This window comes from Silene latifolia, unplaced genomic scaffold, assembly GCF_048544455.1.
Source record: "Silene latifolia isolate original U9 population unplaced genomic scaffold, ASM4854445v1 scaffold_406, whole genome shotgun sequence".
NCBI lineage: Eukaryota > Viridiplantae > Streptophyta > Magnoliopsida > Caryophyllales > Caryophyllaceae > Silene > Silene latifolia.
In genome coordinates, this window is record NW_027413331.1 from 38,458 (window position 1) to 62,430 (window position 23,973).

General features: G+C 34.8%; 2 protein-coding genes across 2 annotated transcripts; both read left to right on the forward strand.

The window, feature by feature from the left end:
- The first annotated feature begins 4,254 nt into the window (after positions 1-4,254).
- On the forward strand, positions 4,255-5,404 carry LOC141639470 (uncharacterized). The gene is made up of 2 exons (XM_074448588.1): positions 4,255-4,936; positions 5,067-5,404. Exons 1-2 carry the CDS (start codon positions 4,255-4,257, stop codon positions 5,402-5,404), a joined length of 1,020 nt encoding a protein of 339 aa, XP_074304689.1.
- Positions 5,405-5,434: 30 nt separating this feature from the next.
- On the forward strand, positions 5,435-6,265 carry LOC141639471 (uncharacterized). Its single transcript, XM_074448589.1, has one exon. The coding sequence runs from the start codon at positions 5,435-5,437 to the stop codon at positions 6,263-6,265; it is 831 nt and encodes a 276-aa protein (XP_074304690.1).
- The last annotated feature ends 17,708 nt before the right edge of the window (positions 6,266-23,973 follow it).

A 23,973-nucleotide genomic window follows, 5' to 3' on the forward strand; every position in this document is an offset into this window, starting at 1 on the left:
TTTTGGGTCCGAAGACGGTTTTGACTCTAATTAGGGCCATTTTAATGGAAATGTCATGATAAAGACATTTATGACATTATTTTTGACATTCGGGATTTGGGTTGACTCGGGTTGACTCAGATTGACTCGAGTTGCGGGTTTCTGAGTCGGTTTTGTGTCCGAAGACGGTTTTAACTCTAAATAGTGTTATTTTAATGCAAATGAAATTAGAAAACTTTTGAAATCATTTTTCATATTTGAGTAGTGCATTAAACCGTCTCATGTATAGCCAATCCACGGACGCATATCAAAAACACGTTATAGTCCGATCATCATCGGGTGGTTTTTGGGAGGTGCAGATACTGGGTATCTACACTTACTCTTAGCATAAGACGGATTAACAGACATTAAAAGTTAGTTAAGACACAGCACAAATTAATAACGATATTAATTAAAATGTAAATTTAATCAAACAAATTAAACTAAAATTAAACACATATTATCAAATAAGAAGAACAAACTAGAGCACATAAACTGGACAGACCTGCGCACTGTACGGATCTGGAAGTTCGAGATATGTCAGATCTAACCCGTGCTTTAATCGGGTTTTTCATAAAAACAATGTTAACTAAAAATGAAATGCTAAATCAATGAAATAAATCACGAAAATAAACCCAAATTAAATTTATAAATTATAAATCTGGAAAACCATCACAAATTAATTTTATATGGTTAAAATAAATAAACACAAAGTAGATCTAATAAAATGCCAAATAATCAAACAATTAAAATAAACATGTGAAAATCATAAGAACGAATAAAACATGAAATCTAACAATAATTTCATTCTAATTAAATTAAACATCAATAACTTCGAATTGATAATTAAATTAACGACATGCCAAGAATTACTTGTAATTAGTCATTAAAACATGCTAAACTTGTTATAATCAAACATGTGATACAAATCTAACCTAACAGAAAACAAAACCACACACAAAGGCCATTCATCGGCCCATCCATGGTATTGATCCCGTTCTCCTTCATTCAACATAACAATACAATAATTATCGGTAATCTAACATGATTAACACGATAAAACAACATAATACGACATAATAAATAAAGCAATAGAAAACGGAATTAAAAAGGAGAAAGGAAGGATTTTTAATGCACCCGCAACCTACATGTATCTTTGACACCTTCTTGGGTCATAAACGATCGTATATATTTTCTCGAGGGGTCGTCGCCGACTAAGAAGCAAAGCAAACACGTGTTTTTGAAGGAGTTGCGTAGCGTTTTTCAAACTTGATTTGTGAACTCGTTTCTTGATGAAAATTCGATCAGAAAGATATTTTAGAATCATGGAAGAGTGAATATTCTGAAAGTGTAAAAAAACAGGGATAGTATTTTACGGAATAGGCACAAAAAATGAGGGGAAAGAAAGGTTGTTTCACGCTAGAATAAACATGAAAAACAGCGTATTTGCCCACTCTATTTTTCGTATGAATTCGAGATGGATTTAGGGATTTTTTTCTAGAAGTTGAGGCTTGTTAATGGAGTATGGGTGTATGGAGATGTTGGAGGAGCAATACAGTTGGAGATACGGGGTATTTATAGGGAGTTGTGGAGGGTAGAAGTAGGGTTATACAAGAAGAAAAGCAGTCGAGTTGCATGTGTTTGTGTTGGACTTTGCTACTGTTTTCGTGGGGAATGAGCTATGGTTTTCTAGGGTTAGAAGCTAGATTAATTGGGGATTAAGGTGGATAGGAATATAAGCTAGGTTTTAGCACAAAGGGGAAGCAAAAGGAGTGAACTTAGAGGCGAAACAAGGTTGGGTTGCTGCTCTATTTTGGAGCTGCTGCCACAAGTTGTTTGGAGGGTTTTTGGGGTATTATCTAGGGGTTTCTTAGTGGGTAAGCAATAGTATTATGGGTAGGATAGTTGGGTATGGAGTTGTGGCCATGGGCACCATTTTAAGGGTCCATTTTGTAGGAGAATGTGTCCTCAACAAATAGTGCGATCACATTATTGAAACTCATAATAAGAATACGTAAAGGGATTATTCATTTTATAAGTCAACTGGTCAACATTAATCGGTAATGATCGGCTGACTAGAGTTTGACATTACTGTCGTTTATACGGTGGTGATCAGTTGATCCCTTAAGGTCACACATAAAGGATGATTCCCTTAATAGATAAAATTAATTAATTGTATATTGATACAGATTAATTCCTTAAAATGGAACATTTCTCGTATGAGTGTAAGAATATGAATCTTATTGTAATTCGAATAAATGAGTTTCGTTTTAGTAATTAAGATGTTACATTACTTAAATCTTGTTTATGAAACAATTAAATTAAGAATGAACGGTTAATTATAATTGCAATATGTTGTAGATTATATTAACGTGAACCATTTTATTTCTTTGTGATTGTGAATTACTAGTCAATTGTTGTATATAATTGAATTAATATATATAATGATATTTAATTGTTAAATATACATTAATATTATTAATAACAAGTTACATGTCACATGTCACATATTATATGTCAAAATGACAAATTGACAAAAATAAAATGGACTCAATATTACAAGGGGCAACCGGTTTTTGTAAGGTAATGGGGTGATTTGGTTGAGTTGTTTTGTGTAGTGGAAAACACAATGATTAACTTTCTAACCTAATCTACACCCTAATATTCTTTGATAAGAACAAATTCTAAAAGGAAAAGAGCATGTATTGGGTCTTCTCTCCCCTCCATGCCACCGGTTTTTCCCCTCCACCAGAATAAAATTGTTCTTATTTTTTTCATTAATTCATTCTTACATTTTCTTACTTCTTACTCTTCACATGTTCTCTAAAAATAAAGATTGAGAAATAATTGTTCTAAAAATATAATTTATAAATTACTAGAAGTAATAATACAAGATAATATTAGATTATATTTAAGGTTAACTACTAATATAATCTAGTCAATTAATTAGTAGTTTTAAAGGGTAGTCTTGGTGCAATTGATAAGAGGTTCTCATAATTTTGAGACAAAAGGGATCATCCATTTATTTTGAGCTCAAGAACAAGTTGCTTGTGCCCTATATTCAGATTTTATCAATGTAAGGAACCTTGTTCTTACTTTTCTATTTACATTTTGTCTTGCATGCATAAGATCAACATCTATTTATGTCTATAATTAAAAGAGTTTAATTTCGGTGTTATAGAATCCTTTCTAGTGGTATCAGAGCGCTATGGTTGTTGCATGCATAATCGGTTTATAGTTTTTTTGAGTTAAAAGTATAACATATGAAATTAGAGATTTTGTAGTTTATATTATAAAGTCACGAAATTTTTTGCATGTGATATATTCTGGTCCTATAACATATTTAGGTCATTTTGATGATTTATGGAAATTTTAGGCTCATTTTAATGATTTTTAGTGATTTAATTACATTTTTATGAATAAAATGGTATTTAAAATGCTAAAAATAGTTAAACTTTGTTTCTGACCTTGAATTTTTTATATGACCTCACATGCATATTTTATGTATTGTATGTAAAATTTTGTATAAATTTTATTTATTTTGCATGATTTATAATGTTTATGAGATAAAAATGACATAAATGGAGGTAAAATAGTTAAGAAACATATACGATGACTAATGAGAGAAAAAACCCTAATGAGAGAAAAAACATTACTGAGAATTTAATGCAATTTAATTTTGATTATTGATTGATTTTCGAGCCAATGGCTAGGAAATCAATTCAACAGAAGCAGCGTGAGATGACATGAAGAGGACGTAGTATTCAAGTTACTGCAGAGGCATCTTCGCCTGTTGAGGAGATAGAGGAAAATGAAGAAAGTGCGAACCCTAATGAAGTACAAACAGGTCCGGATGTTGAGACTGCAGGGAAAACAAAAGATATTAATGAGATAACAGGAATCCCTGAATTGGAGGTAGAAACTGAGGATGAAGAAGAAGATGTGGAAGATATAGAAGATGAGGACAAAATTGTAAGAGAAACGGTAGAACATAGGACTGAAACTTCTGAGGAGGTTCCAGAAACAGAGCATGATGATCTATTGCAGATTGAGCATGATGATGTAGAGGAGGAGATTTAATACTAGAGTCAGGCTGTTATCTGCTATATCTTAGGAGCTAATCCTCCTTGGGAGGTGATAGAAGGATTCATTGGGAGGATTTGGACTAAATTCAACATTGATAAAATCTCGTTTATGCCTAATGGTGTGTTTTTGGTTCGTTTCAAATCTGTAGAAATGAAAGACAAGGTGATGAACTCAGGTTATTATATGTTTGACAATAAGCCAGTGACTGTGAAATCCTGGACACGAGATTTAGAGATGAAAAAAGAGGAGGTAAGCTCAGTTCCTGCGTGGATTAAGATGCATAATTTACCATTGAAATTTTGGGGAAAGGGGTTGCCTAAGATAACTTCCCTGGTTGGCAAATACATCAAGAGTGATGTAGCTACTGAGGAAAAAACTCGGTTAGGTTATGCAAGGGTGATGGCAGTGTTAATGGTGGATCAAGAATTGCCAGAAAAGATAAAATTCAAAGATGAAAATGGCACTGTGATTCAAATTGTGGTAGGATATGAAAGGAGGCCCGTTAAGTGTAAAAAGTGCATGGGAATGGGACATATGGAGGAGAATTGCAGAAAGAGTGATCAAAAGAAAATGGGTCAGAAACCTATTCAGATGGTATGGAGACCAGTGGTGAAGAAGGCTTCTTTACCTCCTCCTGCTAATCCTCCTGGGAGTATGCAAGGTCCAATTCAGAACACATATGCTAGGACTGTTACTCCTGTTATAAAACTAGTTCAGTGGCAGAGACAAGAACATAATGGAGGTGGATACAGCTCTGAATCTTTTGGGGCACATTCATACAAGGAGGTGGTCTCATCTCCTCCTAGAAGAAGTGGTGGTTCAACTGGTCACAGTCTCAAACCTAGAAACCCTAATGGATAAAATAGGTTTCTGGAATGTGAGAGGTATGAATAGAGTAGAAAAACAAAAAGTAATAAACTATTTCTTACATAATAAAGATATCAGATTGTTTGGTTTGCTAGAAACTAAAATAAAGAGTAAAGTTTTGAAGAAAGCTGTAAATAACTTCAATAATTGGTGCATCTCAACTAATAATGGTCATCACAATGGTGGTAGGATCTGGATTTTGTGGCAACCACAGGCTGTGAAGGTTCAATTTCTAGAATATAATGCACAATTCATCCATATTAGAGTTGAATCTTTAGAGAATAGAAGTGTGTTTTATATGACAATGGTCTATGCTTTCAATTCTATTCATGATAGGGCTCCTCTATGGGATCATTTAAGAAGAATTGCTAGTCATGTTAGTGGTCCTTGGGCCATTGCAGGAGATTTTAACTGTGTTATATCAGCTGCTTAGAGGGTTGGTGGCAATACACCTTCTGGTGAGATGGAGCCTTTTAGGCAGTGTGTGGCAGATTGTGGAGTCATTGATATAGCTGCTACAGGATCTCTTTTTACATGGAACATTAAACAAAAACCCGAGGAGAGATTTTATAGTAGGATTGATAGGTACCTGATCAATAAGGATTGGTGTAATCATATGCCTGATCTGTATGCTCATTTCTTGCCTGAGGGTTTGATGGACCACACTCCTTGCATTGTAAGTAGCTCTAAGAATTCCCAGAGGAAACATTGCTTCAAATACTTCAACATGTGGGAAGGCACAAAGGAGTTTTTGCCTACTGTTAGAAGTAATTGGAACAAGGATCTTGTAGGCACTAGCATGTTCAGGCTGGATAAGAACCTACAAAACTTGAAACCTGCTTTGAAAAGACTGAATAGAGAGGGGTATAATGATATTGAAAATTCAACCAGCAGACTCCAAAAACATGTCCATGACTTGCAGGAACAACTTGGAAGGAATCCTACTGATCTTCAATTGCTTAATGCAGAATATGAGGCCTCTCAGGAATTAAAAATGCTAAGCATAGCTAGGGATAGCTACTTGGCACAAAAGGTAAAGCAGTTTTGGATGAAAGAGGGGAATACAAATAGTGCTTATTTTCATGGCATTCTCAAAAAGAGAAGAAATGGGAATAGGGTGATCATGATAGAGGACATGAATGGCAAGATGTGTGACAGTCCAGAGCTTGTTCAGGCAGCATTCCTGGAGTACTATATGCAGCTTCTTGGGACCAAACAGGCCACTACTAGGATACACAGGAAAATTATTGATCAAGGACAAAATGCAGGGAGGAGCATAGTGCTAGCCTACTGAGACCTGTCACTGGGGAGGAAATTAGAGCAACTGTTTTTAGTATCCCTGATAATAAATCACCAGGTCCTGATGGATACACAAGCAAGTTCTTTAAGGATGCTTGGAATGAGATAGGAGGGGAGGTAATTAATGCTGTCCCAAGATTTTTTCCAAAATAGACGATTCTTTGAAGCAAATGAATGCAACAAATGTGACATTGATCCCTAAGTGTGATAGGCCTCAAACTGTGCTTCAATTTCGTTCTATAGCCTTCTGCAATGTAGTCTACAAGGTAATATCTAAGCTGATATGTGCCAGACTAGTTGAAGTGTTACCTCTTATAATTGATCATAACCAGGGGGCTTTTATACAAAATAGGAGCATACAGGAGAATATCCTTATTTGTCAAGATCTAATTAGATGTTATGAAAAGCCTAATGCATCCCCAAGATGTCTGTTTAAAATAGATCTACAAAAGGCATATGATATTGTGGAGTGGACTTTTGTTGAGAAGCTTCTTGATGAGCTGGACTGTGGAGTTTTGGTGATGAGAACTCTGCTTCCTTTTCTTTATCCTCAATGGGAAATGTTGATTTGAGCTAAGGTTCCTGCAAGAAGACCCCTTTCTCCATTAATCTTTACCCTCCGTATGGAAGATGACAAGAACCATTGATGCTAAATATGAGTTCAAGTATCATCCTATGTGTAAGCAAGTTCAATTGGCTAATTTGATGTTTCAGATAATTTCTTTATCCCTCAATGGGGGTAAATGTTGTTCAATCCTATTCTACCTTTTCTAAAGCAGGGGCTAAAAAGAGGTCTAATCTTTCTTTAGAGGGGTTCCGGATCACTCAAACAAGACATTCTCGAGTGTGTCCGGGAGAGAGTTGCCATTTTTCTCCATTAATCTTTACCAGGATTGTGAATGTTTGGTTGAGAAGATTTGACAAGAACATGGCATGGAGCAAGGAAATTCTCTTATCTTGGGAGACTTGTCCTTGTGAAAGTCTTGACTACTTTACATTCTTAAATATTACCAAAGAGTTCAAGTATCAGGAATTTTCTATGGGATAATGTGACTACTATAGGGTTCCACTGGTGGCAAGGGATTCAGGAAGTGATGAACAAGACTAATTTGATTGGATTCTTTGAGGATAAGGACACTATATGGGTTAAATGGGTGAAGCATATAATCAACAGGCATGGATGCATTTATACTAACACAAGTTAATGTGGGAGAAGTCTATGAAATGTTGCTACTCCAACACAATTCAACATTTTCTAAAGCATGCTTGGGGCATGCTTCTCTATTGCTCGGTTATGAATGGCTCGGGATCTCGTCCTAAGAAGTAATAATGTTTCGTGGGAATTTAAGTCCAATGCGGACATTTATTTTATCACTTAGTACTTATTTTTGTTAAAGTACCTTGAATCGGTTGTTTCTTATACTATTTGCCTCAGGTAACTGAGATGGTAACATCGTCTTTTATCTGAGATGTCTAGCTTAAGGCTCTTAGATAAGCGGGGGTGTTACAAAGTGGTATCGGAGCGAACGATCCTAAGGCCTAAAACAAATGAATCCAATGAACTTAGGATGTGTCTAATTAAAAGGAACACCGGGTAGAAACTAATAGGAGCCCCTTTAGCTCGGGTTAGGAGACGGGTCGGGTTTGGCCCTCTTCACTTCGGTGGTTAAGGTTTAAAGATTTAGGTAGATAGGTAGATGAGTGGATGCTTACATACGGGTATTTCGCATGTTTGTGTCTTTGTCTTTGTGATGTTTAATATTTTGTATCTAACAAGTTGTTGGGGACAAAAGAAATGTGTGAAGTAAAATTAGGCCATAGAGCCAGATGGTAAGTGTGAAGTTAAAAGAATTTTAGTTGCCCAATGCCAAGTATCCATGTATTATGCCAAATAAAAAGAGAAAAATCATACTGCATTTGCATGATAACATGTGTAGTGACTAATGCTTGCTTATTTAACATGTTAGTGTGCAAGTGAGCTTGTGAAATTTTATGTGTAATGGAATGTGGATATAACATTCAGAATGTGTGCCCCTAAGCCAAATAGGAGTAGTTTGTGTATAAAGAGGGTGGATAGTTTGAGTGCAATGTTATGTGGTTACTAAATGTTACTTGTGTTAGAATCTTTTATGAGTTGTTGAAAGCGCATTTAAAAATTGTGTGTTATGAGATTGGCACCTATATGAAATGGGTATGGTCGGAATAGCGAGATATGTGACCATATTGAGTATAGATACTAAGTCCTAGGGAATGGAGAATATGTGTGGCTGTTAAGAGTATATTTTAGCGGTACCCAATGGATTAGTAGTGCAGCATAAGTCTAGATAATATGTGTTGGATAGTCTGAGTTGTTGAATAAGTTATAGGTCAACTATCTAATAAGTTATAGGTGGACTGTTGAACCTTGACGTAATAAATAGACAGGGGAACGCGATGGGAATGCATATAATAAGACAATTATGGTGGTGATGTAGTACATTGGCAGATTACTATTGAAATTATATGAATTGAATATAAGATTTTTGTTTGACGAGAACTTTGACACGCATCGGAAGGAATGTTAATTAGGGATCAATAAGATGTTTTTAATCGTCTTAATTAGTACAATTACTAAATATATACATTTGTATGTATAACCCATTGCGTGGAATGATAGGATAAACTCTACGTGATATCAATGAGATATTGCAAACGTAGTAACTATTTTGATATCTTTGGAATTTGTTTCTTTAATAGTATTTGTGATTAATAAGCCTAGTTATAGTCATAGCTTCACTCGTAATAATAAAGATTGTCGGTCTTGAACGTATCTAATAACTAGTAAATTTCATTATAAGTCGTAACAATAAGGTGTACGGGAGAACAAATATGTGAGCCAGGAGTAATTACTTTTATATTGATTCGATGATATCTTTGTATTTTGAATTTCATACGTAATTATCATAAGGTACTACAATATGCAAGATAAGAGTTATTGCTACTTCTTTGAAATTTCGATTCTCAGCTGTCTTTTCTATTCTTAATTTAGTCGCTCTTATTATTAATAAACACCTGGTTGTGTACTATCATTCTAATTTGACAAACATGTTATAATAACTATATATATTCCGATTTCAGTATCTATAACTTTAGCCGGGTTTCATAATATAAACCGACATTACCGTTTTTGTAAAAAAAAATATACTTCGAAGAGAGGTGTGATTGGCGTTATTAACAAAAAATTACATAAAATAACTAACCCGGAGTAGTATTTTGGCTTTTAACTATCTTGTAAAATTGAGATCAAATACTGTGAGATCGGGAGTCGTTCTGTTTTACATTACAATATAGATTATATGCCTTGATGAAATGTGCAAGTATGAAATTAAAGAGGGATCGGAAGGATGATGTGAACAAAAAAAAATAAAAATTTTGGAATTTTCGATGTAGATGAACATGGTGGAAGTGTTATGTTATACAAGTGATATGGAATTGTGAAAGTGTTATAATTACCTTGTTAATAGCATTGTTGATATGTGAATTTTATAAGATTGATGACGGTAACGTGGATATAGCTAATTCGATATAATATGCAATTAATATGATTTTTGTGAAACACAAGTTTGAATCGTTTTGAGGTCCAAGGAGTAATTTGTTTGATTAAGAGGTTAATTTGCAAATGTTAAAATATGAATGTGGTTACTAATTGTCAATTGTTATGGTATGCATTATGTCATACGTGTTGATTAATGGTGTCAACTTGTAAAAGAAAATATATATACTTATTTAAAGTATGAGGGCTATGATCAATTGTAGTAAGATACGTTAGTAATAGTTTATATGTTTTATTTACTTGTCGGGATTGTAGGTAGGATGACTAAGCTTATGAAATTGAGTTTAGCTTTCTAATTAGAGGTATTATTAGACGTACATGTTGGGTTGAAAATCTTTGCAAGAAGCATGAGTTATGTGATAGGGTAAGCAGTTTGACAAGAGTAAAAGCATATTGAGGTGAAACTATGGTCTAGCGATGGGTTTAATCATTTTTTTTTCCATTTATTAACTCGAAGAAAGTACTCCCATGAGCCTGTCTAACCTAATCTTTCATTCCCTTGTTATTTGCTAAGCTGCTATACTAATAAATTCTCCATGTACCACTGAAATCACATAATTGGGAACAATTAAGTATGGTGGAATAGATTACAAATATGATAGGTGTCAGTAGGGTATGAATTATCGGAATGACAATTTGATGTAATAACAAGAGTGTGACCTTAAAAAAAACGGTGGTGAGATGAGTATTAAAGGAAGTTCATAGTCGAGATATTAGATTGAATGTTAGATTGTTAGTTTTGGTTCATGTCATTTAAAAGTTATTATATGGGCATATTGTTATAAATAGTGGGTTTATTACGGAGTTGACTTCGGTTAACGAGATGTAATAATAGAAATACGATATTTGTGGTTGATTTTGATAAATGGTTTAGTTGTGAAAAGTTTTAATTATATGTGTGGTCGTAAGTATTGAGATATTATTATTCGTTTCATAGTTTGGTTCTTTGATTTAATTAGCATCGGTGATTACGAGGACGTGTCTCGTCTTAAGGAGGGTAGAATGTGATACCTTTAATTTTAGAGACCTACAATATTTTGTTATATGACCTTATAACTAGTCGCACATGTGTCTGAATGACAGTTCCTTTAAGGAGGATAGATTGTAATAATACATGTTAGTCGTGGGAATTGTAAGTCCAATGCGGACATTTATTTTATCACTTAGTACTTATTTTTGTTAAAGTACCTTGAATCGGTTGTTTCTTATACTATTTGCCTCAGGTAACTGAGATGGTAACATCGTCTTTTATCTGAGATGTCTATCTTAAGGCTCTTAGATAAGCGGGGGTGTTACATTATCTGGTGCAGTGTGGTATGAAATTAATGGGTGGTCCCAAAGCACCAATTCATGGGCTGGCTATTTGCACATGGAGCTTTCAAAACCAAATGTATCGGTATGGGATGGACATTGATGATTTTTTGCTACTTTTATGGAACATATGTTCTTTAGGTACATACGGCCTATCTTTATCACCGGCAATGTGATTATTGGTGTATATCGGAAATAAAATATATATGGTTTTGGGAGTTGTTTATCATGTGTGGCATCATAGGAATAAGTGCAGGGCTGATGGTGTCTTACTAAGGCCTGAGAAGGTTGCAGAACACATTGTTGATGACATGAGGATGAGAGTTCGAGGAAGGGACAATAAGAAGTTAACTTCTTTAGAACTAGAATGGCTTCAGAAAGTTGGAGTAATGTAATCTGGTTTTAGTTTCCTTGTATTCATGACTTATTTTTTTTATACATACATACATACATATATATATATATATATATACATCTCACATTTCACCAAAAAAAAAAATAGTTAAAATTAGTTAAACTTCAAAACAGGCTATGAAATTTTAATATGTTGTTACATGCACATATTTGGTATTTGGTATCACCTTTGTAATCATTTACAGGGGCTTAGAGATGTGGAAAAGCTAAACAAGGGTGATGTAGATCTACGACTTGGAAATGGAGCTAGGGTAGCCGCCACTTCAAAGGGGACTTATGTACTTGTTTTAGCTAATGGATTTGAGTTGTACTTACATAATTGTTATTTTTGTGCTTTCTTTATCTAAGAACATGATTTCCGTTGCCATGTTAGACATGGAAGGTTTTTCGTTTGCTATTAAGAACAATTGTTGTGTAATTTCTAGAAATGAATTGGCCATAGGCCAAGGCACATCAATTAATGGCATTTATGTTCTTGAAACTTCTAGCTCAAGCAAAGATATCTATAACATACAATAAAAAAGACTCAAAACAAGTGATCCAAGTGAATCATACATTTGGCATTGTCGATTAGGTCACATAAATGAAAAGCACATTAAAAGATTAGTGTCGACTGGTGTAATTAAATGATTTGTTTTTCAATCATTTGGTGTATGCGAATCATGTCTTCTAGGCAAAATGACTCGTGCCCCCTTTAGTAATAAAGGCACACGAGCAATTGATTTATTAGGTTTAATACATACCGATGTATGTGGACCAATGACTATCACCGCTAGAGGAAATTATTACTACTTCGTCACTTTTACCGATGACTTAATAAGTAGATATGGGTATGTCTACTTAATCAAGTATAAAAGTGAAGTTTTTGATAAATTCAAAGAATTTCAAAACGAAGTAGAGAACCAATTGAACAAAAAGATTAAAGCACTTCGATTCGATCGTAGTGGTGAATATCTTAGTAATGAATTTGATTCACACTTAAAGGGATGTGGCATTGTATCACTACTCACTCCACCTGGCACGCCACAACTAAATGGTGTTGTCGAGAAGAGAAATCGAACCTTACTTGATATGGTTCAATCTATGATGAGTCATTCTGATTTACCTTATTCCTTTTGGGGATTTGCTCTTCAATCGGCCGTTCACTCACTCAATCGTAGCCCAACTAAAGCAACAGAGAAGACTCCATATGAGATGTGGAAAGGGAAGGTCCCTAATTTGTCTTACCTTAAGATTTGGGGTTGTGATGCTCATGTCAAAGTTAAGACTGACAATAAGCTAGCCCCAAGATCTCAAAAGTGAACATTTGTAGGTTATCCAAAGGAAACATATGGTTTTTACTTCTACATCCGTCACGAGAACAAAGTGTTTGTGGCTCGTGAGGCTGTCTTCTTAGAAAATGAGTTTATTTCTAGAAGATAGAGTGGGAGAAAATTTGAACTTGATGAAGTTCAAGAGCCACAAACGGAAGACAGGGCGCAAGAAGATGTTCCTTCCTCGTCGAACCCGAACGTTGTTCCTTCCGAACCTAGGAGGTCAGGGAGAGTCAGTCGCCAACCTGATAGATACATAGGTATTATCGAGGAAGATGGCAACTTAGACGTGTTACTTTTCGAAAGTGACGAACCTGCAACCTATAAAGCCGCAATCTCTAGTCCAAATTCAACTTTATGGCAAGAAGTCATGCAATCCGAAATAAATTCTTTGCATGAAAATCAAGTTTGGGACTTGGTTGATTTGCCTCAAGGTGTAAAACCTCTCCAATGCAAATGGATCTTTAAGATAAAGAATAGCATATAAGGGCACGATGATGTCTACAAAGCAAGGTTAGTGGCGAAAGGTTTCACCCAAATTCATGGTTTACACTATGATGAAACTTTTGCCCCCGTGGCCATGCTTAGATCTATTCAGATTATGTTAGCGATTGCCGCATTTCATGATTATGAAATATGGCCAATGGATGTCAAAACCGCCTTCCTAAATGGGTATTTAGAGGAGGAAGTGTACATGTTGCAACCAGAGGGTTTTGTAAATCCGAAAAATCCTAACAAAGTATAGAAGCTTAAGCGGTCCATTTATGGTCTTAAGCAAGCATCAAGAAGTTGGAATCATCGTTTCAATCATATGATAAAAGAGAATGGTTTCACTCGAAGTGTCGAGGAACCGTGTTTATACATGAAAATCAGTTGCAGCAATGTCGTCTTCCTTATCTTGTATGTGGATGACATACTACTCATTGGAAATGACATACCTATGCTTACCTCTGTCAAGGGATGGTTGGGAAATTATTTCCAGATGTAAGATTTAGGAGAAGCACAACGCATATTAGGTATCCGAATCTATAGAGATAGATCGAAAAGGATATTGTCATTAAGTCAAGAATCTTATGTTGATAAGATTCTTCGACGTTTTTGTTGGAGTAAGTGTCCCCGACAATAATGCGATCACAATTGTCGATCATATTGATCACATATTTAAATCTCATATCAAGAATACGAAAGGGATGATACATTACATATATAGTCAACTAGTCCACACATATCGGTAATGATTGGCTGGCTAGAGTTTGACATTACTGTCGTGCGACGGTGGTGATCAGTTGATCCCTTGAGGTCACACCTAAAGGACGATTACCTTAATTGAAAAAGGTTAATTAATTGTATGTCGATACAGATTAATTAATTCCTTAAAATTGAACAAATTATTATCATAAGAGAGAAAATGACATCTTATTATAATGTGATTAAATAAGATTTTATTTAGTAATTTAAGAAGTTATATTACTAAAATTAATCGGTGTTTGCGAAACACGCGAGATGAGAATGATAAGTTAGTTATAATTACAAGATGTTGTGAATTATACTAACTAGTATTTAAATGACCATTTTTATGGGAAAGTATTTTTAAATTACTAGTCAATTTGTTAAATATGATTTATTTAATTTGTAAATGATATTTAATTTATTAAATATGGATTTTAAATTAAAATATGACATACAATTGTACAATTGACAAAAATAAAATGGACTCCATACTACATATAAACCGAAAATTGGTGGGCAATGTGAGAAGTTTTGTCTTTTTCCATTTCTCTTATTCATTTGTCTAATATGCTTGATAGTGACATGACTATGGACAAAGGCTTACACAATTTGTCTTGTGAAGACAAAAAGAAAAAGAAAAGGGGTCCTAATACTCCTCTAACCCACCGGTTTTGGTGATGCACAATAGAGAGTTTTTCCTCTCATTTTTTCATTCTCTTATGTTTTATGAAAAACACTACCTTCTCTCTCTTGTTCTTTATAAAATTCATTTTTATGAATCTAATTTGTACAAATCAAACAATAATAATACTAGTAGTAGTAAATGAGTATTAGTAACCGATTTTAAGGTAAACCACATTACAAATATCTAGTACATGTTAGTTTGTGGGATTTAGGGATAGTCTTGGGTGCTACTTATTGGAGGGCTTCTATTTTGAAGTCATGAATGTTAATCCATTATTGGAAAGCTCAAGAACTAACAAGAAGGAGATCTTGTTGGTGCCCAAAATGGCCGAAAATTTGATGTTGAGAAAACGATTTTCTTATCTCTTCTTATTTAGTTTGCATGCATAAGATCAACAATTTATTTTATGACTAAATAAATTTTTACATATATGAATATGTTGAGTATAATGAGATATTGATTTCTAACAAGTGGTATCAAAGCCTTTGGTAGTTTGCATGCAAATCGGTTATAGTTTTTCCGAGTTATACGATTAACATATAAAACTTATAAATTTGTGTTTATTATGATATATCACGAAATCAATTATGCATGTTAAAGTTTCTGGTCCTAAAATGTATTTAGGATATTTTGGTTAATTTATGGATTTTTATTGTTCATTTTATATAATAATGGCATTAAAATGTGATTTTATGATAAAAATGTCATTTTTGGACTAAAATTAGCTAAACTTCGATTTTTCCAGTGGTTTTTGGTTATGTTTTCAAATATATTATATGTTGATGACCTGTAAATTTTCATAATTTTATGAGATCTTATGCTCGAAATATGGATTTTTTCATGATAAAATCGAATTAAAATGATAAAATAGGTTAATATGAGTAATATTTCGAATCTGGTCATAGAAATTTAGTATGTTATCACATGAAATTTTACAAGATGTGTGTAAAATAATTGGCTATAATAAAGTCTTTATGCATGATTTATGAATTTTTGATGAAAAATAACATAAATAGTGACTTTAATTAGTGAAAAATTGCTAAAACATACTTCATGACTAAGGAAAAACGTCACATGTTGCATTTTATCACATATTTCAGATCTAAAAGTGAAAAGGTAATAAAAATATTTTTTCTCATATTTTTATGGTAATAATTGATAAATCCAATAAACCGCAACATTGTTTTTCTCGATAAATTTTGAAATTTTAACCTAAGTTTTTGAACATTATGAGTGTCATGGTATTTTTCCAGAATGTTCATGAGTTTAAATTTCAAATTTCAAATTTATTTGAAATTTTTATGATTTATTTGAATTTTATAGCATAATTTTGTATTTTTGGGTCCATTTATGAACAATGTTAAGATATCAAGTTTAATTATTGTCAAATGTTAGTGGAGACTAATTTTGAGTCCTAAGATGGTTAGGGTAATTAACTTGTACATAAATATGAATTTATGTAATTATTGTGATTTTAATAAGTTAAATCACGCAAATCCGTAAAAACCGATTAATATACGATATTGGCTCCTTTAAGGCGATTTAGCATAAAATTGGGCATGTTCATACATATTATAATGCTGCATTTTATTTATGATTGTCATAATTTTATTTTATGTAATTTTGAAATTATGTAATTTTACTTAGTATGGCCTTAGTTTTTTAATTGGTATTACCCGAAATGTATGGGAATATCGATTCGGTTGTAATTTATTGTGATCTCGTATCACCGTTTTGTAATTTAATAGATTTATTTTATTTTAATTACAAATGTATAATAGGAAATTATGTAATTTGTTATGTAATTTATTTATTCCGGAGTTCCTTGAAGACGGTGCCATTCGAGAAGGCGATCCATCAAAGAATGTTTCCTTGAAATGCGTGTCAAGACCGAAGTTCAAGGGACCAAAGGAGTTGGTTTCCGAATTTGTAATAGTTTATTAGATTTACTATTTTAGGAAGGCCATACTAGGATTTTATTTTTATGCTTTGCATTTTATTTATATGTTGCATGCATCGCTAAATCGCCATAACTAAACATGCATTTTAAATCGAGTTTATCGACCGTGTCAATTACAATTATCGTAGTTCACCGATTTAGTTCACTTAAAACGTGATAGATAATAAATTGACATGACCTCACGCTAAAATAAACAATTGAGACTTAGCCTTACCAAAAAGTAGAAACCATGAAAACCTATTTCATGAGGGAGTGCGCTCGGCCAAACCGGGGTACAAACCTTGTTACGTAGGGGAAGTGGGTGATAAATGTCTATCCACCGAATTCATGTTGATAAGGGATGAATCGGCTACACCGTGCCCAAGTTGATGTAGATTTGGATCATGGACACATTTATTCGAAATTTGAGTTGAACTCAACAAAAGTATTGATAAGGGATGAATCGGCCACACCGTGCCCTTATCGGATGTGTTTTGGGATAAAGATAAATGTTAATGTAATATTATCGACCAAGAGTTCTAAAAGTAGAATCGATTAAAGAGTTAATCCACCGAGTTATATTGATAAGGGATGAATCGGCCACACCGTGCCCAAGTTAATATGAATTTGGATCTTGGAATCATTTATCATAGTTGGGTAGAGGTCACTATGTAAATGCTATACTTTTTTTTTTTTTTTTGGTGAAATGTAAGATTTCATTAAGCACAAACTTAGGTAATACAACCTAACAGTTTTACAAACTAAACCAATTTAATAGAGACATGCCTCTATTTACATACATCAATACTTTCTAACCATTGCCTATCAAGGAAATCCAATTGGTTCTGGAAAGTACAAATTCTCATCTTAGTAACATTCCTAGCCAACCTAACCACCTCTGCAAGCCTGACCAGGGAGTGCTCCACCCTTGCTCTATTCCTCTCCAACCAAATGAAGTAGAAGCAAGACATGAAGGCACAAAGTAAAACTCCTCTTCTATGCTTAGACCATTTCTGCAGCCAGATCCATCTAAGTATATTAGTAGATGGAAGGGCAACATGACACAAACGAGCCATTTCTAACAAGATAGTTCTGCTATACGGGCACTGCTGGAATAAATGCAAATGTGTCTCTGCAGCAGACCCACATAGCAAACAGTCATCATCAGGAGCAATACCCAAACCAAACAGTTTAGTTTTAACCTGCAAAGCTTCTCTGGCAATAAGCCAACAGATGAATTTATGCTTAGGTATTGCCATCTTGTTCCACACAATACTATGCCAATCAACAGGATGATACTTCACTCTCAACATCTCATAACCACTCTTCACAGTATAACCCTTAGCATCCAGTAACCATTGTCCCTGACTGTAACCAGAACTGAGCTTATCACGAACTCTACTAACTGATCTCCATCCCCAGCTGATATCACCACTGGGTACATACTCAGTCCAGCACCTGCCTTTTAAATAAATCTGGCTGATCCATTTCACCCATAGTTTATCAGGATTAAAAAAGATCCACCACACTAACTTACCCATAGCAGCTACATTCCACACAAAGCTATCCCTTAAACCAAGACCACCCTCCTTTTTAGGTGAACAAATCTTGGCCCAACTGACAGGGGGTACTCTCAGGTGATCAACACTGCCATCCCACAAATAGTTTCGACAAATGGAGTTCAACCTATGCAATACACCCTTAGGAATAACAAAGATGTTCATCAATACTGAATTAACAAGTACCAACCTCCATGAATAAGATAAGTGTCTGGAACCAAAACTTACAATTCTTGCAGTAATCTTCTCAACCAAAATTTGACCTTGAGCTTTTGTTAACCTACCAGCTGTAATAGGCACTCCAATATACTTAAAGGGGAGTTGCCCTTCCTGAATTCCAGTGGCAAGCAAGATTTCCTCCTTAATTCCCCCAGGGACCCCATTAAAATAAGCATTGGTCTTGGGAGGGCTCATATGCAGACCAGAAGCCCTAGAAAAAGTAGCAAAAGCTCTAAGGATTACCATGATAGAACCCAAATCACCTTTACTAAACAAGAGCAAGTCATCTGTAAACATCAAGCGTGACAGTTTGAGTTTGCCACACATAGGGTGATATTTGAATCCCATATTTTCTGTAACATAACCCAATATCCTGCTCAAGTACTCCATAGAGATAGTAAACAAGAGAGGAGAAAAAGGATCCCCTTGCCTTAACCCTTTCTTACCATTAAAAAAACCAAATATATCTCCATTCAGAACCAAAGAGTAACTTGCAGTCCTAACACATTCCATTATCAAGGATATAAAATGGGTAGGAAACTCCAAAGAAACCAGCATCTCCTCTAAAAATTCCCAGCTGACTGAATCATATGCTTTCATCAGATCAACTTTCATCAGAAATCTAGGGGAGACTAATTTCTTATTATATAGCCTGACTATGTCCTGGCATATAAGAATGTTTTCAACAATGCTCCTTCCCTTAATAAAACCACCTTGACTATCACTGATCAACTCAGGCAGCACCCCAGATAGTCTTGCACACAAAAGCTTAGAGATACACTTGTAAATCACATTGCAACAAGAAATTGGACGAAACTGAGTAACATTCTGAGGCATTGCACACTTAGGTATTAGTGAGATGAGGGTATGATTCAATTGTTTAAGTAATTTACCAGTTTGGAAGAAATCCTTAATAGCAAGACACACAACCTCCCCCACAACATCCCACGTATCTTTGAAAAAGGCACTAGAATAACCATCTGGCCCTGCAGCCTTATGGTTAGGTATAGAAAACATAGCCTTCTTAATTTCATCATTAGTGACAGGTCTCAACAGCAACTGTTTATGATCTTCAGTACACACCTGCCCCATCTTAACCACTCTGTGGCTAATATTCAAGACTTTCTCAGAAGTACCCAACAAATTAGTATAAAATCTCAAAAAGGCATTCTGAATTTGCTGAGGATCATCACACTTTACCCCCTGAGTATCATCAATTTTGATAACCTTGTTCCTAATCTGCCTCCCCTTAATAACACTATGAAAGTATTTTGTATTGTCATCACCTTTATCAACCCATATGGCCTTTGATTTTTGCACCAGGAACTCGTAAGGCGGACTCCAGGAACCTTACACTACTGTTAGCCTCCATCTCTTGAACAATAAGTGCAGCATTAGAAGGATCAGTCCTGAGTTTTGATTGAATAAACTCAAGATTCATTTTAGCCCTAGTAGTATTGTTAACAACATCATCAAAGTTTTCCTTGTTAAGCTTCTTCAGAGGCCATTTTAAGGATTTCAACTTCTTAACCAGCTGAAACATCAGAGTACCATGCCAGCTAGTATCCCACACTTGCTTCATACACTCCTTAAAATCCTCAGCTTTACTCCACATGTTATAATACATGAAACTTCTCCTTGGTTTAAAAGTATTACTATGTTCTTGAATCACACAGGGAGTGTGATCAAAAACACCTTCAGTATAAAAGTGAGCATAAATACTATCATTACTCCTAATCCAAGCTTCATTCACCAACACCCTATCCAATCTACTAAAAAGTCTAGAGGAGGGCTCTTGTTTATTAGACCATGTATACAGAGAACCAATGGCAGAGCAATCAGTCACCCCACACTCAGCAACACACTGATGAAAATCATCCATTTCATCATAAGTTGAATTACCTCCTAGCCTTTCAGAAGGAACCAAAACAGTATTGAAATCACCACAAATAACCCAAGGTCCCTTAACTTCTTTATTATAAGCACACAGTCTAGACCACAAAGCTTTCCTTTCATTCAAATCATTAAAGGCATACACCATAGTACACTTAAACTGAACACTAGTGCCTAAATCCTTAACCTCCATGTGAATAGATTGTGCAGTATAGTCTAAGAAATTAACAGTAAACATAGAAGGCTGCCACAACACCCAAACACGACCCCCTTTATGATAAGAAGTATTAGTAGAGACACACCAATTAGCACAAATATTATTACGCACACTATTTAGAGACAAAGGCTTCACCTTTGTCTCAAGGAGACCAAATAACCCAATTTGATGATGGTGTAAGAACCATTTAATAGTATTCTGCTTGGTTGGGCTATTTAGTCCCCTAATGTTCCAAAATCCAAAATTATACATTACCCCCAGAGGGAGGTAATGCACTACCATTTACAGAAACCACACCAATTCCAACAGCAGGAGCAGGAGTGTTAAGGGACTCAAGGAATATGTCCTTACCAAATTTGATAGAACTATAGCCTTTATCCATCAACTCCTGTCTACTGAATCTGATAATTCTCTTTGCAGGGGTTTGAGCCATATGATACTTCCCATTCTTTCCCCAAGTCACCTGGAACTGGTTAGGCTTCTCAATATGAGTAACTAATCCAGACTCCTCAGTGGCAGGCACTGGAACAACAGGCTCAACTGGTGGTCGAGCTTTAGGTCTCCACTGCTTAACTACCTCCTTTGGAGCCTTTGGTTTGGAAGCCTGTGGTTTTTTAGTTTTCCTGCAACTTGCAGAAGCATGACCAACTCCTTTACACGTCGTACAAAGGATTGGTTTCCATTCAGAAACAATCTTAATAACAACCACATGACCATCTTCATCTAGAAACTTAATCTTATCAGGGATTGCCTTGCCAAAAGGAACTTCCACCATGACTCGGGCAAATCCAAGTCTAGTCTTATCCTTAGTAGCCGCGTCACATTGAATATATTTCCCCAATAAACCTGCGATTCTGGGAAGACACTTCCCCTAAAATTTCAGAGGAAGCTGTTCTAATCTCACCCAGACTGGCACCTCCTTGACATCCTCCTTCACTAGATCAACATCAGGACTCCAAGGACGCACAATAAAAGGTTTATTGTCGAACAAGAAGTGCCCTTGTTGCAAGACACTATCTTTGGCAGCACTAGTGGTAAATCTCACCAAAAATACTCCATTCGGAAGAAAGGATACCTTATCTATTGGAAGATGAGCCCATATTCTTCTGATAAAACCATCTACTACTTCTACTGGTGGATTAGCACCAAATATGAAGAAATATACCGAATTTGTCCAGTACTCAATTTCCTCCTTGACATCCTCTGAGGAGAACCGTAACATAGCATCAGGTTCCTCCTCAATCACTTCGAGCTGGTTCTTCCCTTTCCTCCTACGCTGAACCACCCACTCCTGTTCATCAGGTTGGAGTGAATCCAGGTCATAAGGTTGAACCCCAACAATAGAATTCACGCTTTTTGTTTTCTGAATATCCTCCTCTGACGGACCTCCAACCACCACCACAGGAGCAGAGGACGCATCAGAAGCCGGCACAACATTAGTAGTACCAGATTTAGGACTTTTGGATTTAGGATTACCAGAGATTAGAGGAGGAAATTGTTCAACATTCGAACAATCAATCGACATGTTTTTGGCTTTTTAGGGTTTAAGATATTTTTAGGGATTTTTGAGGGTTTATGAATTTTAGAGCTTTTTCTCTCTCTATCTCTTCATTTATTTGTAAATGCTATACTTGTTTACAAGTATTATTAATAAAACGATAAATGTTAAGTTTTCCACTATTCCGTTATCATATTATTCTAATTCTTTACCACAATTCATATACGATATCATTTCGATTTTAGTTCAAATCTCCATTAAAACATCGTAACTAAAGACAAAATTTGATTTTTCTTCTAAAAAACCTCGTATTATCCATTGTAAGGATCTCTTGTGAAGAGTATAGATAAAAGTTAATCGTGATCAAAAGGGTTTTTGATTCTTGACTAACATATCTACTTACAATGAATTGTTTCTCATATGCTTAATTGAGTTAAGTACTTTGAAACGCTATGTCATTTTGGTAACTAGATTTGTTGGAAATCAAAATTGACCAAAATACCGCAACCACTTCAATGAAAGTTTTAAGACTAAATGAACGAATGAAGAGTAGTCTTCATGAAATTAAATTTTGCTTCTCTAAGCAAAGACTCATTGAAATGAGTGGGAGCATTCTCTTAAACCGTTAAGATAAGGATAAGGTTTTAAAGAAGTAAAATTAGAATGGAATTGATACAAGGTAATGTTAAAAGTAAAGTTATTGAGAATAACGATACAAAACCTATCAATCCCGACCGATAAAGTTTCCATTGTCTTAATTGTTGGACGCTAGAAGGAAACTACCCCAAATTATTGAAGAATCAACAAGTTAGTTGTGGGACATCTAATGGGACCTTCTTCTTTAAATGTTTATTTGATTGACATGAATTTTGCTAGTACTACTTCGTCAATATTAGAAACCGGTGGTGGTTTTCATCATTATATTTGATACATAGGATGATTAGAATATGGCGACTAGCAACAATGATGTTGAGAGATAGAGTCATTGTGTACTCAATCTATTTTTGGGTTTAGAGTTATACTTAATTGTGACTATTAAGTGCACAAGCTGTAAATAAGAATATAAACTTGTTAAGATACAAAAGAGGTTTAACTTTTGTGACCCTATACACCATGATTTGATGTATGTCTAGCCCATTATCAAGGTGATTATATTCTAAACCAAACTAGAATGATATATCATGAAGATGATGCAAGACTCAAATTGGTAACCCAAGATTAAACCTTAGATTCTGGAATGATGAACGCAAAGAGTTATCGAGTACTCTTGAAACCATTTAATCTTATGGTATATGCGTATCTTGTATTCAAAGCAAGATGTCTCTCTTAGCACGCATTATGAGATAATGTGTGGTTGGATAAGAAATCAAACTCTATTCAATATGGTTTGAACTTTAATCAAGTTACTTTGAGTTACTTGATCCTTTTTGGGGATTTTATCATTTTGTCTAAATTATTTTTCCACTAAATCTAAAACATGAGATGGTTGGGTACCATGTTTGTAAGTTTTTCAAAAGAAACAAATGCTCATTTTTCCTTACTATAATCACAAGTACAACGGGTTTGTGGCTCGTAAAGTTGTCTTTCTAGAATACAAGTTTATTTCTAGAAGGCATAGTGGGAGAAATTATTCAAGAGCCACAAAGAATGTTATGTCGCAAGAAACTGGTCTTTCTTGGCTACATGAGACGTTTTGTATAAAACGTTGTTTCTTCAAAACCTAGGAGGTTAAAGTCATCACTTGTTGAAGATGATGAATTAGTGTTACTTTTAAGAAAGTAAAGAGCTTACAACTTACAAAGAAATTATCTGATTCAAGTTACTTCTGGAAAG

Excerpts from the sequence above, each read along its gene's own strand:
- LOC141639471 (XM_074448589.1), top strand. The coding sequence starts at position 5,435 with ATGGAGCCTTTTAGGCAGTGTGTGGCAGATTGTGGAGTCATTGATATA.
- LOC141639470 (XM_074448588.1), top strand. The coding sequence starts at position 4,255 with ATGAAAGACAAGGTGATGAACTCAGGTTATTATATGTTTGACAATAAG. Across the intron at positions 4,937-5,066 it reads TGGTGGTTCAACTGGTCACA|AAACTAAAATAAAGAGTAAA; the intron begins GTCTCAAACCTA and ends TTGGTTTGCTAG.